The sequence below is a fragment of the Nelumbo lutea genome, chromosome 3 (assembly GCF_056320005.1).
Source record: "Nelumbo lutea isolate HS-2025 chromosome 3, American lotus-T2T, whole genome shotgun sequence".
NCBI lineage: Eukaryota > Viridiplantae > Streptophyta > Magnoliopsida > Proteales > Nelumbonaceae > Nelumbo > Nelumbo lutea.
The window spans coordinates 110,015,475-110,031,844 of NC_142686.1; the positions used below are offsets into that span (position 1 = coordinate 110,015,475).

Below are 16,370 nucleotides of genomic sequence, written 5' to 3' on the forward strand. Positions count from 1 at the left end.
TTCGTCTTCCTCCAAGAAAAGCCGCTGTGTCGAAACTTTCATCCCCTTGAAACCCAAGGGATTTCTCTGGCCGAACACTCCCAATACTTAAAGTTTTAGATTCATCAAACTCAGAATCATCCTCACTGAGTTCCAGAAGATCGTCCATGTCTGCTACACCCCTTGTTAAACCAGCTCTTTTGTTTCTTGGATTATGTCTTTCCGGTGAGCCCAGCTCTGGCACTGACACAGGTCTCCACTGCAACGAATTGAAACTCCCAGAACCTCCCCTCCCTGCGTCCCTTGGAATCGGAGAAGATGATGGACCAAATTTAGTGTCCATCAGACCCTTTAAGTGATCCACGTGACCACTCAAGTGGTCACGACTTAAAATTAAAAGAGCTGACTGGGCCAGGCCCAAACACACCTTTAGGGGCCTGTTGAGAATCAGCTATTGGTGTAACTCGGCCCACCCCAACTGCCCTCTTATGGGCTGCAGTAAAACTCTTTTTAGGCCCATTAGCCCAACTCTCCCTGCGGCTAAGATAAGTTATACTTGTGCCCACGTGGCCCTCTTCTCTTACCACCTTACCCCCTTGCTTTTTTAAAGAAAGTTTCAGTCCTTTCTCTCCACCTTGACTAGAACCCCTCTTATTTGGTGAAACCTGTCAAGTAGTCTTCTCCCTACCTCCTCTTTCCGTCAAAACATGAGTATAAGACCTGTAGCTTACCTCCTTTTCCTCTTCTCCTAATGGCTCTTTCCCCTTGGTTGCTAGAAACTTTCCTTTAGAGATATCCTTTCCCAAGAATACCATTTTAGTGTAAATGTCAGCCAGATTTGAATACACCAATCCCTTACTTCCACATAGCCTTCCTTCTTCAACTTCTCATCCTCCTTCCTTCTCCCCTCACTCCACAAGGCAACTTCAATGGCTGTAACCAGCCAGGCTACATAGAACACACTCCATCAACCATCAGTTTTACTGAACGAGGGATATCTTCCAGATGCACATTACTCAAGCAAATTGCAGCTGAATGGAGGTCTTCCACAAAGGAAACTTCCAGTCTTGCCTTGCACAGAGCAGCTATAGAACCAAACACCTCTGAGGTCCAAAGATGAAACAACCGACCCAAAATCCTTACTATTACTTTGTCCCTTGCATGCAGATCCTTAGAGTTTGAATGAGGTGTCCATTTTGTGATAGATACAGAAGCTGAGTTCAATTTACAACACAAAGCACAGAGTTGTAACTCCTCTCCAACTACCTCAAGTAAGGCCTTACAAGACTCAAAGGGGGTTAAGGACCTACTTCTACTCCTATAGACCTGAATCATAAGTTGTCAGCTACTGAAGGTGAACTATTGCCTGATAAGGGAGTGTTCCAGAGACTGTTTGGGAAGTTATTATTACCTTTGTATGACTCGGCCAGATATTTCCTATGTAGTTAGTGTAATTAGCCAGTTTATGCATTCTCCCAGAGATACACATTTAGCAGCTGCTGAGAGGGTTTTGTGCCACCTAAAAGGGACTCCAGGGAAAGGTATCTTGTTTACTAAGCATGGTCACATGAAGTTGGAAGCATACACCGATGCTGATTGGGCCAAATGTATTGATGATAGGAGACCCACTTCAGGTTATTGTGCTATGGTAGCAGGGAACATTGTATCATGGGGGAGTAAGAAGTAGTCTATAGTGGCAAGATCCTTAGCTGAAGTGGAGTACAGGGTAATGGCACATGGAGTTTCTGAACTTTTGTGGTTGTGATCACTTTTAGAAGAACTGGGTATAGACTGTGAGAAGCCAATGATGTTATATTGTGACAACCAGGCTGCTATCAACATTGCACATAATCCTGTTCAATATGATAGAACTAAGCACATTGAAGTTGACAGACATTTTATACAAGAGAGAGTTGCTTCAGGAGAAGTTTGCCTACCATTTGTTGCTTCTGAAGAACAATTGGCTGATGTTTTGACAAAAGGTGTTCCTAAAGGAAAGCTGGTTCACTATATAAGCAAGCTGGGCATGATCGATATCTATGCTCAGCTTGAGGGGGAGTGTAGAGAGACTGGGCCGAATGGGTCCTAGTCCTTTAGTGTCATTTTTATTAGTTCCTTCTTGTTATGTTTTCTTTTTGGGCCTTTAGCTTTTGTTTTGTTTTTTAAGTGTATTGCTGATGTGGACGCCTACTTAAGGGCCTTATTGTAAATTATGTAACTTAAGTAAGTTTAATAAAAGATTAGAGTTGGGGGAAGAGGAGATTATCAAACTCCTCCTTTCTTTCTCCTTTCTTCTCCATTTTTCTTTCTTCTTCTTGTTGTCTTCCTCTTCTTCCTTCTTTCTGCTCTAATCTAAATATTTCTGCTAATTTTATTGGTCTGAGTCACATCTGATCCTTGTGTTATTTATATTCCACTATTGCATGGATCTGGAATCAGTTGCATCTGGTTTCATTTTAAATTCATCTACATATGCCCATAGGCCCTAACTTCTACTTCTAAATGGCAAAGCTCAAGTCATCATATTTAATAGAAGATAATTTCACTCTTATCCGGGCGGCAAGACCATGATGTAGAATACATTGGATTCATGCAATAACTAAGGTTCTATAGTGCAGTAATCAGAATTTATACCAAAAATAGTTCTTGTCTTCCTGAGGCATCCAAGTATGGATCTAAATGAGTTGTGCTATCAAATAAAACCTGAACCAAAATCAGCACTTTGTAGGCAGAAAGTATGATTTGGATGGCACTAAATCTTCTTACTTCAAGAGCAAACTGAATACGAACGAGAAGATCAATAGTGGAGACAACATTTATCAAAAAAAAAAAAAACCAATAGTGGAGACCAGAAATTTGGCCACTGATTTTCAGAAATGATTCAACCGAAAGACTGATTGGAACAGTCAGCTTCTGAAGTTTCTAGAAAATTCTAATATCGCTGTTTTATTTTTCTCTATTGAATGCTCAAAAGAAACTGACCTCGGATAGTACAATTAGGATGATCCAACAATAGCTTCTATTCTTCTATACATGATAACACCCTTGCGTCTTCTCAATAAACAGAGTCCACAGTGTATCAGGTCCCTTGTATAAAAGGGCAGCTGAATGCACGATGCTCCCGCTAATGCAGGGCCTGGGGAGGGACAGATGTATGCAGCCTTTACCCCTGCACATACAGAGAAGCTCAGAAGCTGTTCCCAAGAATCAGGTCCCTTGTAATGTAAATTGTCAAGAATGTGAATGACCCACCCTAAAGATCAAGTATAATGTTAGGGCCAAAATATTTACAATAATGAGATGGCCCTTGACAGGGATAAAAATGTAAAATACAAAAGTTCAGGGACTAGACAGAAAATATAACAATATAGATGCAGAGAGAAGAATAGAAGCACTCAACTATTCCGTTGTGGCTATATCAAATTTTTAGTGCATTGTCCTGTTTAAATACCTTTCTTGCCCCCAGCTGAGTCCGCTGCTAGGATAAACGGGCTCTTGAGAACCAACAATTGGTAAATTACTTTCTAATCAGAGAGAAAATCTCATAATGTGGCAAATAATCTCATTGACAATCCTGAGCGAGTATGAAGAAGTGCATAAGAGTATGATAATGAAAAAATCTATGCTGTTTTAGTTTCGTCTAGGCCCATCTTTTTTAAGAAGTTTCTTCTTCTTTGGACATGGAAGAAGCCCTTGGATTTTCATTGTTTCTATACATTAGAACAACTTGATCCTTCTAATTTCCACTTGGTTAAATATTATGTGGCATTCTCATATAATATCAACGAGTTCAGGAATGATTGGGTGTTCATCATCTTTTGACTAGAGTATAGTGAATGATAATATATAGTTACTTTTTGTGGATATCATTAATTACACACACACACCATTTCTGTGCACACAATCATGACACCTGTCCAGCAACTGTGTTCAAAGACCCATATGTGCAAGGCAAGTGGAGGGGCTTAACTTAGTTTGCTCTTTATTTTTTGTTTTCAAAATTACAAGATTCTCTCCCAAAGCCCTAATCAAGGCTTCAACGGAGATCCTGTTCTCCCACCAGCCACTGCCCCTTCACCTACTTCTTCCTTGCCATCTCATTATCTCTTCCTCCAGTCTGCAACTGCGATATGCCAACACTATAATTGACACTAAAGTGCCCAAACTCATGGTTACTATATTTGTGTATGCATAAACCATATTACAGGAAAGTGTCTTCACAATGATAAGATTGAAGTGTGCTTTTCACCCGTTCACACACAAAGACCTGGACTTTGCTACTACATTCATCACCATCATTAAGAAGGAAAAGACTAGATGAGTAAGCTGAGTTTTGTGATCACCTTTTCGAGTGATGTTATTGCTGCAAGGCATCCTTCTCATTTTCTAATCAATATCTTCAAAAGTTTGCTCAAAAAACCATTCTGAGGCACTTTTGTTCTAAAACAATGGTCATGGGAATTTGAATTCCTTGCAGAAACAACAAATCTTGAGCCATATCCTTGAGTATCCTAGTTTTTTCAATGCACAACGGAAGTAGACTATGTTTTGGTCCTGTTCTCAAAATTTATCCTCTGTACTTTTCCCTATAGGTGCTACACATTGACAGAAGCATGTTCTCCATGTTCTGCATGCTCTTCTGGGAATCCCCCTCAATTGCCTCCACAAGTGCCAGGATCCCCATTCAGGTACTGGCAATCTCATCAATTGCAGCCTCTGGTGATGAAGTGATGTTTCAAGTAACTGCAACACTTTCTCGGCAAACTTGGGTGCCTTATCAGAGCTAGCTATATGAGCTGGACAATGGGAAACACTACACCAGGTGAAGCAACTGAGAGGTTGTGGAGTGTATCAATGCATCAAGGTTGGGTTAGGGTGGTTCAGGCCAATTGAAAACTTGAGAAATTCCCAATCCAACCCAAGTTGCACCCTAAGTATACCTTCCTATAATAATGACTTTCTTGCTGTGCCTGTTGAGGCCCTCAACTAGAAGCTGAAAGCACCAGTCGCACCACAATCACCTATTTGTTCTTGTTGCATATATATATATATTCAACATTGAAAATAAAAAAGTACAGTGCTTTTGGCTTGCACATATAGGTCTTTGAACATGGTTGCCAGACATATGTCTCACAATGATTGTGTACAGCAACTGTGTGTAGCAGATCAAGACCGCAGTTTACAGCTCTTGAGCTTTACTTTATTGTTCTGTATAAAACATAATTTAGGGTCTAAAGTTTGAAAGGAAAGCATGTCTGACCTTTGTAAAATCTTGAACTCCTTCCACCCTTGACATGCTACAACTGATTGTTAAGAGTGTTGTAGTCTAGACTTGTGATATCTTCTGTTTCTATTTTTTTTATTATTTTTATGTTTTCCTTTGCATTCTGTATGTTTACATTGTTTGTGCTCTTATCACTCCATTTTAATTTTTCCAGTCAAAACCACCTGAATCTGATTCTGTTGAACAATGTGCCTTTATTTTTCAATGTTCGTGATGGCCCCTACATGCCAACATTGCGACTTCTTCATCAATGTAATTTATTCCTTTGGCTAACCTCTTATTTATAAATAGCATGTTATATATTAAACATTCTTTAGGCTTTAATTACTGAATTGCTGTTTTTGTTCTGAAATCTACATTGGGATGATAAGTTCATATGTGAGCAGTAGTAGCTTGATTCTCATGTTTCTAGATAGGAAAAACTCATAGATTCCATTTTGGATGTCTTAAACGGTTGAAGTTGGACACACACATAATATAGAATCTGGTGATTTTCCCTGGAATACTATATTAGCAAGGCTTTAATTGTAACAATTGGATATTAGAAGCTATGAAGAGGCTTTTGGTTAATGACCAAGGAAGTTGATATTGAGAAATAGTTCATATTTGCCACTTTCTTGATCTTATGCTCTCTTTGTTTTTCAGATCCTGATATAATGAAAAAGTTACAAGTGGATAGGGGTGCAATTAAATTTGTCCTTGCTGGTGCAAACATAATGTGTCCTGGCCTTACATCTCCTGGTGGTGCCTTGGATGATGATGTTCTGCAGGAAACTCCTGTGGTACAAGCTTTTGCATTTTTTCCATTTATTACAATTGAATAATGATAAGTTCATGTGTTTATTAGGCCAGACTTGTGTATGGATTCCCTCACCATTTTTTGGAGTGTAGAGTTGTTTTGTTGTAGTTACCTTAGCTACTTCATTTCTGTTCAGGAAGTTTTTGAAGGAAACTGAAACTTATATTTCCCAGTTTTGTTGATTTCTAGAATCATAAATATTTTTTCTTCAGGCTATTATGGCTGAAGGGAAAAAGCATGCTCTTGCCATTGGTTTTACAAAAATGTCAGCAAAAGACATGTAAGTTCTCTTTACTTTGGTTGTGACTGGTTTCCTATCCTTTTAGGAAGTATTATTGCATATATTTTTCGGTAATAATCTTTTTTGGTAAGAGGAATATTTCATTAATCTTCAAAGCACAACAAGAACACAGACAACCAGATAAAAAGACCCAGACCTCAATACAGCCTACTTGACACTACTTAAAACAGCAGTAGCACAAACAATCGTTCCTCAAACATACAAATCCAATAATCAAACTGGGGGAAAAATAAAACACTTCCAATCAGCAACTAAACCTTTTAGTCCAACTCTTTAATTGACAAGAAAATAAGTTCCTTTGCTCATTCTTTTTTTACACTTATTTGTTCCAACCCTCCAGTTTTATTTTCAGTTCTTTTAACTCCTTGCAAAATTTGTAACCCTTCCATCTAGGTTCCGCTTCCCCTTCCCACCATCCTTTCACATTTCCAATGAACAAGGGGTGTATTAGCCACATGTTCACAAATTTAAAGGGAGACTGTCTTGTGGCAGAACTCTTTGAGGAATTAAGATGGAGCAATGATATAATATTGGTCTAGGTAGAGCTATGCATAGGAGGCCTGTCCAGTGGTCTTCCCAGTCCTCACAAAGGAGAAGTATATCTAGTTTAGAGCAAATAGGATCCACTTGAACGTTTGACCATATGACCATATGACCATATGAAACTTCCTATTGTTTGGCTAGCTCCTTCAAACCACAAAGTATTTGTGAGATAATTAGTCTTCTTTTTATTGCAGAAGAACCATCAACAAAGGAATTGGTGTGGACAACATGCATTATCTCAATGATGGTCTTTGGAAGGTAACTCCATGGCAAATACCTTTTACATATACATTAGTGTATGAGCATTTGTCAAGTCTCACTTGGTTACTCTTCAGAATGTCTTACACAATATCTTGTAGTGGAAATTCAATTGAGCTTGGTAGGTTACAATAACCACCTGCAAATACATATACATTTAAGTTATTTTCTTTCATAATCAACAAAATTTGATGGTTATCAATAAAAAATATATGTATAATATTCAAGAATGTGAACTTCCATTTTTTTTGGTAGAAATTTGAGCTTCCATTAGCTGCTTTGCTTCTTTGAATTGCAAGCTGAGGGTGTTGTCTATAGGGATGGAAAATTTATCCATTTCCCCAATCCCTGCAGGGAGCCACCCCGAATGGGGTGGGGATGGGGAGAGTACTCCCCGCCCCGTGGGATCCCCGCTTATATATCTATCTATGTATACACACATATTTTTTAAAAATATGATTGGATATGTTTGAATATATTTGGATCTTTTTTAATAGGATTGTAAATTTTAACTATTTTAATTTTAATTTTTTAAATGAAATAAAAAAATAAACCAAAATGATTAACATCTTAAAAAAATCACGGGAGTGGGGATCCCCATGGGGATGGAGATAACCTTGTCCCCGCTAGCGAGGACAGGGACAGGGATAGGGATTTTATGGGGATGGGGATGGGGAGTGGCTCCCCGTTGCCATTCCTAATTGTATGCTGTTAGAAAGGAAAAAAAAAGTATACCATATATCAGTATGGGAAGATGTGAATGTAATCTTATGTGCATAAAAAGGATCACTACCCAATGGTGGTATTAATCCTAGCTATCTAGGATTTTGGGAGGGCTGGACTGGAAATGGACCTAACCTTGTGCATTTTCTTGCATAAAAATGATCACTCTCAGTTTTAATCCTATGTTCTCAATTTTGTCAGCCTAAGATTTTACTGTAGCACGAAGCAATGTTTGGTTTATCACTATGTCTACCATATATGTATTACAATTATTATTGTTGTTGTTGTTGTTGTTAGGACAAATGATAGTGTAAAGGACTCCTTACACTTTACATGAACAACCACTATCAACACATGCAAGTAGTAAACTCTTTAAGTGGGAGAAGAAGCTTCAAAGCTAAGAGGTCTTTTTTATGACACCCTATAATTGGATTAAACCCTTGAATGGTCTATAGATTTTCTATAAAGAGAAGTTTAAGGATAGATCTCTTTAATTTCTATAAAAATATCTGATTGTCTTTGATTCAATCCCTAGACCAAATCCTTCAACTTCCCCCCTCTTTCTCTCTCTTTCTCTCTCTCTCTCTGAGACACCTTTTTCTTTTCTTACATTTGCTGTTTATATTTTCTGTCTTTTTTGATCAAATACTTTGTTGAACTGAACGTCTGATTACCTTTTATGTTTTCCCAAATAGAAAACTTTAGTTGGTCATTCATATTTGTGACTTTATGTATAAACGAGTGTTTACACTTGTCAATACCTTATTCATATTATTAAAAAAATCATTATTAGCATCATTATGATCATCCATACCTTCTTTGGTCACATCACAAATGAAACAGTACTAATAGTTTAAACCTTCTCATCTTTGTAAAAGTAAATTCCTGTCTGTTGTCTACCTTGGTTGAGAAATTAATGATCATAAGTTCAGTCATGTTCAGTCATGTCCAGTCATGTCTGAGACTTTGAGTAGGTGTACTTCTCTCAACCCACTTCAAGATTTTATGGGATCAATTTGTTGGATTTCATATAGGATCATGGTCTAATAAGGGTATGTCGCATGAGAAGGAACCTTTCACTAATATATTGGTGTCAGATGGGACATATGACAATACAAGGTTGGGTTTGGTGTTTTAGGATCACGGTCTAACTTATCTTTCCTTTTTTATCAGAATTTGATCAGATGTTAGAACATTTCCCGATTCTCACTTTTGTGAGGTTCTCCTCATTGAATTCTCCACCCTTTTTTTTATCATAAAAGTGCTTTTATTAATAAAGAGATATGAACATTAGTACAGAGATTGAGTAGCCTCGGTTACCCCATTTTCCTTTAAGAATCCATCTAAGATTTGCTTTACATCCTTACAACTGAGCCCAGAAACAGTGTTCCCTATTAGCCCCTTGTTTTGCTAGCTGGTCCACAAATCCATTTGCTTCTCTTGGAGTCCACTGGTATGATATTATGCATATCCTTTGTAATATGATTAAGTTTCTTGATCTTGTTTCTGAATACCCAAGGAGTCTTCCCATTTTGCTTTAGCCAACTGATAACTACTTTCCCATTTTGCCCCACTACTGTCCCCCTGTCATCTCTTATAACCCCACCAGTTCCAGCCATACCCGGGTTGCCATAGCTGCTCCCATCAAAGTTAAATTTAAGGAGTCCTGATTCAGGAGGAACCCAACTTCTTACTTCCTTCCTTTTTGCAGATGACAAGGATGCTACAGTCTTCCAATTCCTGATTCTATCATCCATAGTAAAGTCTGAAAAAAAGTCCATAGATTTCACCCATGAACTTACTTTAATCATAATCCCTTCTATCAGTAGATCCTTACACCTTTTCTTCCCTTGAAAAATTCACTGATTTCTTTCCTCCCATAACATCCACAGTACTGCTGCCCGTATGCATCTCCATAGAGTTCTTCCTCTTCTTTTTGGCCATCTGAATGTGGAGGCATCAAACAGTCCCCACCTGCATCCAATTGAATTCTCCACCCCTCATATGCTATAAATGGTTTCAGCATTGCCCAAATAAATTTTAGTTACAAAAAAAAGGAACGATAAGTTGAAGTTATCATGAAGGAATTAGAAGCTTAGATGTATAAATTGCCATTTGTCATTTTGCAGATGGAGCGACTGGAGTAAAAGTGCATTAGTGGCCACTGATAAAAAATGCATTAATGGCTACTTCACCACTGTTAAGAATCAGGTGTCTTTGTATTAGATATACTTGATTACTACACGCTTGTGGTGTTGTCTTGTTAAGCAAGTATCCAGATATTTTGTCACACAGAATAGGGATGTTGAAACACCCACGTTGATTTTTGACCATCTTTTTATGGTAGAAAAATAGAAAAAGGTGAAGATATTTGAATGGGTTTCTCTTTGTACAGTTCGTTCTTTGCTTCAATATTAGTGGTACAGTTAAATTTTCTTTGAGGTCCTTTTAATTCTGTATACATTTGAAAGAGCTTTATTAGTATAATTTCATCTTCAAAATGAGCTTTCATTGATTTCCTTTACAAAGGTTGTGTATTTTGAATGCTGTGGCCGGCTGAACTATATTTAGCTCTTCACCTAGCTTGCTGAATGGATGGGTTCAATTTGGTTGAAGTAGATTATGACCAGTCAACAAATAAGAAAACTAACCATGTACAGACTTCATATTGCAATAACTTCATCTCATGTTTCTGAAATACTACCAAATCCATCTTCCTAATGAGGGAAGTTGCTACATGATGCAGTAATGGGAGTTGGCAGCCTGTATTTCCCTTGAGAATCAGCCCTATGTCCAAAAAAGCCATGTCCTATTCTTCAGCCAAACCCAGATGATTAAAAGTATTGATTATTGGATATGAGAAGAGTTTATAATGGTGAGTTAATATTCTTTTTTGATAGTGCATTTTCAAATAAAGGTAAACTGTTTGACATCAAGCTCTTGTCTAATGCATGTGGGGTTGGGTGGGGAACCATGGACAGTCCTATGAGGTCTTTTTAATGTTCAAAATTGTGGCCTGGCTGATATAATAAATATGGTAAAATAAATGAGTAAAATTAGAGAATTAAGATTAATCACACCCAAATGGGATATCAACTGGATCAACCTAACCGTGCAGGGAACTGGGAATCCATACTGTCCCAACAAAGTAGTGGGCGTAATAGGTTTCTCCATTGAATAAGCACCCTACTGAATAAGCATATCTAGTTTTGATCAGGTTGTGGATAGGTCTTTGGATAGCACATGGCTATGCTTTCCTACGAGAAAACATGGCTTAACAGTAAGTTTGGTAAGCCAGAATGTTCATAAAACACAATGATTACTTTTGTGATATCTGCTTATAAATCAAGTTTGTCTGGGTTTCTGATGTTTTCAACAAGCATTTTATTGGGCTATTAGGTGCAAGTTTCTCCACGGGCTAGTATTTGCCTAACCTTTTTTATTGTTTTATCCATGCAAACTGCAGCAATGTGTAGTCTTAGTCAATGCTTTGTTGAACAGATCTGTTGTTCGGCTGGACAGGTTTTAGAGGATTCAGTCTTGTCTAGGCAATGCTTTCTGTTAGACTATTTTCCCAAAAACCATTAGTGGCTCGTAACTGTCATAGCACTGAAGGACAAGAGGCTTAGATATGTAGATACACTGAGGGTACAACCCCATCCGCCTACCTTACAGAGTTCCAGTACAGGTGCACAGGAGGAGATTTGTATTTTGCTCGAGTTCAAGTGAACAATCGTTTTTAGGTACTTTTTCCAGGTTGCACAGGTTGAAAAATCTCAGTATTCTTATAATAATTTGCAAGGAAGAAGGGGGAAGTCAGAAAACTACTAGGTATATAGAATCACTTTCATGAACTGCCTGGCATCTTGGTCAAGTTTCCTGCACATGCAACATCCCATGCTACCCTTTCTTGTGGGCATGTTACTAATCAAGAAGAGACACAGAAGCTCCTCTAGTAAAGCTAGATCTTCACAACCTAGCACCATAGTGGTTGGTCCTATCACCTATAGTTGCTTGATGCTCCATTAAACCAACTAGGTGGCCACGACCAAATCCTTGCTGTCTCTATCTTGCTGTTGTTAGATTCTTCTAACTGGGGTGTCAACGTCTCTAGTCTCTACTGGGGATAACCCAGTGCACAATGGGATCTGAATTCTGAAGTTCTGAACTTGACAGTGAACAATTGTACATAATACGAGTAACACTAAATAGTAAATACTATTGAGTGTATCATACAACTAAATCTGTTGAGGCAGTGAGGAACTTCTTAAAATATAAATTGCCTTATCGATACATGCTTTGGTAGTGTTTCGGTTCTCATCTTCTACTTGGGAATTTATCATTATTTGAATTTTGGTAAGTACGTTTGGTTGCAAAATACTTTTTCATTTGGTGAAGTGAGTTGTCATTGTAATTTATAAAGCGTCTCAGTATTAGAGACCCGTACGTAGCTGCGAGTGGATTTTGGTGGACAAACAAAAGGGAGACGCAACGTACATAAATGTTGACAATACGTGAGCAGAGAACAGCAGATATGGACTGTGCTTGTGCTTGAATCCATCCACATTTACATCCAAAACTCTGGAGAACGCAAGCTTATTTGTCCTCTACTCATCATTCCGACTCATTTTGTTGGGGTTATGCCTTGTATCTTCATTTGGAGAAAAGCCAAATCCACAAGAATTTCCATAAAAGGTAACCCACATCTCTTTCCACTACAATAGTCCTCTCCCAACTCCTAATACCTCTTTACATTTCTCCATACGCAAAGACACAGGAGAGAGAGAGAGAGAGAGAGAGAGAGAGACCCCAAAGCTAAATAAAATAAGTCGATACCTTTTGACCTTGGTATACCATTAACCCAAGTCGCTATTGAACCTTCCTAGTTGGTTGTTTCATATTTGGAATGTAGGCAAGTCAAAAGGGAAACAGTCTCCTTCAAACCAAACGTCCAAACCCATAAATCACCGATCCCGCATTAATTTTATATGGGCACAGAATAAAATTAACGACTTGGATAAGATTCTATTTAAATCTATTGGGTTCAAGATTTGGATGCATCATTAATAAGTTAAACTAGCAAAATTATTATTTTGTTAATAAAATAAACTAAAAGTGATTTTTAATATTAATATCGTGAATAAATTGATTTAAATAATTTTTATGCGACTTGAGCCTATCGGCTATCACTCTTTAGTAAAAGTACAATATTCAGAAATAATTGCATATTACTTTAATGTATATATTTATATTATCATTGTTATTATTTAAAATATTGTTAGATCAGGATTAGATTGGGTGGATAACTGGATAACAATCCATCATCATCATCAATGTTCAAAATGTCCTCTTCTCACGTGTAAACAAATTAGTATATATATTGCTTTTTATTTTTACTTGTTAGGTTTGATAGTTTGCAAATATGTGCAGTTAGGCAATTATTACTATTTAAATCTATTAAACCGACCTAACTCTAACTATTGCATGTACCCGTGACATATAATAAGCATTATCCCAACTACTACATATATGATATATCTTCTTGCTCCACTGTTCCACTCTGTTCTGTTCACTAAAATGACGATTCAAGATCAATGTTCATAGATAGCAGTTTGACAAAATTTTTAATTCTGATTGTGAACCTGACATTTGATATTTGGGCACATAGGTGGAGTGGAGTCATTTTGGTGGATCAAGTTTAGGTTGTTTAAATCAGATGCGATGAATTTGAATTCAAACAAATGGATACTCTTTACAGCCCCAATTAAGTTTAAAGAAGTGTAGAGTGGGGTTGATATGAACATGATATTAGATATGGATGGAGGGAGAGTGGCAATAGTTTCAAAAGGCAAGATATATCCACATACATGATATTTGATATGAACTACAAAAAACGAGGTGTTGTACTTCTCGCTACGGTGGGATATGCTACAAACAAGAGCTGTACAATGGGGGTACGTAACCCACCAACCAAGTTATCCACTCTTGATTGTGTACGTTACATTACGTAGCCCACTGTACACGACCGGTTTGTGAAAGATCCTGAATCATCGATCCTTTCTTCTCAACCTATATTATATTATAAACGTTACATTTTCTGAATGCATTCACGTCAGACAAGCTAGTTTAAGAAACGCATCTTGTTCTCTGGAAGTTGTTGTCTGGTCTTCATGTGTCCCAACTAGGTCCCTGGCGTTAGATGACTCTCTGTCCCAATCCGTCCTGCAGATCACTGTGACAATTGACAAGGCACACACAATTTGAGCCGCTAGAAGGCCATAGCACAGACCAGCAAAACCCATTTCCAAGACGAAGGTCAACACCAGGGCCACGGGTGTGCCCACCAAGTAGAAGGCGTAGAAGTTTATTGCGGCACCGACCGTGGGCCTGGCGCTTCCTCGGAGCACGCCGCAGCCCGTTGTCTGAGGGCAATTCCCCAATTCACAGAGACCAATTATGGGTAAGGCCACCATGGTCAGCTCTAGAATCTGTGCATCTTGGGTGAACACTCTCCCCCATGCTTCTCTGCCCAGACTGCACCACAGAAACCCCACGACGGAAACTGCAACAGCCAGCGCCATGGACACTATTGTTGCTAGACGAGCTTTGCTCGCTCTGCCTGCGCCGAGCTCGTTGCCCACGCGCGTTGAGGCTGAGGCACCGACGGCGGTAGGCAATGTGTACATGAGAGATGTTGTTTGTATTACAATAGCTGACGTCGCTAGGCTTACTCGAGGGTTGTAGAGATATCCGGCTACGAGGGTCATGAACTCGTACCACCACCACTCTAGACAAACAGCCAGACAACTCGGCAGAGAGAGTCGAAGCAGCTGCCCCCATTCCCCTCCCACCAGTGAGATTGTTGGAAGCGGAGATGCAGCAGGTGACAGCAGTGGCGCGTACAGAGGTTCGTCGGAGGTGCGAGTGCAGAACATGTAGCATACGAGGAGGAGAAGGGTGTTGAAGTTGGTGATGATCGTGGCTATTGCAATTCCAGACACCCCGAGGCCGAGGTTGAATGCTAAGAAGATGGTAATGGGTGGGTGCAGAAGGACTGCTGGTAGAGTGCACCACATTAATGGCCAGGTTGTACCTTTACTACGTAAGTAGATCCGCAGTGGATGAAGAAAGCTATTCAGTATAAGGTCAGGGAGGGCAAAGTGGCAGTAGAGACCAGCAACTTGTGAGATTTCTGGGTTCTGATGAAGCTTAAGCATGATGGGTTCGAGGTTAACCCAGAGAAATCCGATGGGGATAGAGGCACATAACAGCATGAGAATAGTTCTTAGCAGGGTGATGACTACTAGGGAGAGGTTGTGAGAGCCGAAACCCTGGCTGCAGATGGGCTCCATCCCCATGGCAAGGCCTGAGAGGATTGAGTATCCGGTGATGTTGGTGAAACCGATGGCAAGCGCACCTCCAGCCATCTCCAGTGCGCCCAGTCTCCCCATGCACACCACTGAGATCATGTTCTTAAGGTAACCAACCAAGGCTATGGCAGCTATTGGGAGGGCTATGTCCTTGGTTCGCTTTAGCTCTTCTATAACCTACCAAAAAGTAAAATGACGATCATCGATCATGTCAGAACGGAGAACAACAATGCACATTTATTAGATTAAATTTGGTGGGTGGTGAAGACTGAAGAGACTACTCTTGGAGCTTAAAGGTTTAATTTGTACCTCTGCCATTGTCGGGCACTTTTGAATTATTTGATTTCCTGCAAACATCTTCTACTTCTTTTTCCTCCTTTCTTTTTGTCTGGATAGAACAGGAGGTGGAGAGAAGAGATCTTTTGGGAGGTGGGGAGTAGTGTGGGGTTGAGGGGAGAGATCTAGAGGGTAGTGAATGCAGTGAGCCTTACAGTATGGGAACTAGCTAGCTAGGAAGACCTATATATATAAGGCTGGGACTGGGAGCAATGGAGCATGCACAAATCATGTCTTAACCATGTGAGATAAAAACCAGGGTTGCCTCTCAAGTCTCCATCTACTCTATTTAAGTTTCGTCGTTTACCCAAAGAAATTAATGCATGCTTCATGCTTATTTTTTATTTCCATGTAAAATAATATTTTGAGATTTCACAAAAAACTAACGAATCTTAATTGTAACCCAAAAATAAACCCTAGACAGCACCACCACTACTATTGCTGGGGGTGTGGTTTCCGTCCTTAACTGAGCTACTTGTTTTTGTGAAATTAAAGGCCGATGTGCTCACTATTGCCATGCATGTTTTTTATATAACCAGAGAAAGATTCTGCTTTAATGGACAGTATATTATATCAAACACCATTGGAACGAAACCTTTCTGGCAATATCATTTTTTTTCCAGCAAGGGAACACACAGAAGCGCTAAGCTACATGAGCAGATCCCTGTCATGATATCATATATTCTTCTGGCATATGATGACAAGTCAATTATCATAACTGAAATATATAATGTGGAACGACCAGAATTGTACAAACTTTCGTTAAGAACAATCTGG

The 16,370-nt window shown here is 39.1% G+C and overlaps 2 protein-coding genes across 3 annotated transcripts in view; one reads left to right on the plus strand and one right to left on the minus strand.

Moving 5' to 3' along the window:
• The window catches only part of LOC148867576 (uncharacterized), a 62,991-nt gene extending 52,603 nt beyond the window's left edge, over positions 1-10,388 (plus strand). Inside the window, exons 4-8 of one of the 2 annotated variants that reach the window (XM_088974762.1) lie at positions 5,418-5,515; positions 5,909-6,045; positions 6,275-6,342; positions 7,101-7,164; positions 10,017-10,388. In XM_088974762.1, the coding sequence (XP_088830888.1) occupies positions 5,418-5,515; positions 5,909-6,045; positions 6,275-6,342; positions 7,101-7,164; positions 10,017-10,034 (385 nt within the window). In that variant the 3' untranslated portion in view covers positions 10,035-10,388. Of the gene's footprint in view, positions 1-5,417; positions 5,516-5,908; positions 6,046-6,274; positions 6,343-7,100; positions 7,165-8,184; positions 8,683-10,016 lie in introns of those variants that run through there. The other variant, XM_088974763.1, reaches the window with a different exon arrangement.
• A 3,334-nt stretch (positions 10,389-13,722) lies between these two features.
• Positions 13,723-15,828, minus strand: LOC148867577 (MATE efflux family protein). The gene is made up of 2 exons (XM_088979563.1): positions 15,567-15,828; positions 13,723-15,434 (listed from the first exon to the last, which is right to left on the minus strand). Exons 1-2 carry the CDS (start codon positions 15,612-15,614, stop codon positions 13,995-13,997), a joined length of 1,488 nt encoding a protein of 495 aa, XP_088835689.1. The 5' UTR covers positions 15,615-15,828; the 3' UTR covers positions 13,723-13,994.
• Between the last annotated feature and the right edge of the window lie 542 nt (positions 15,829-16,370).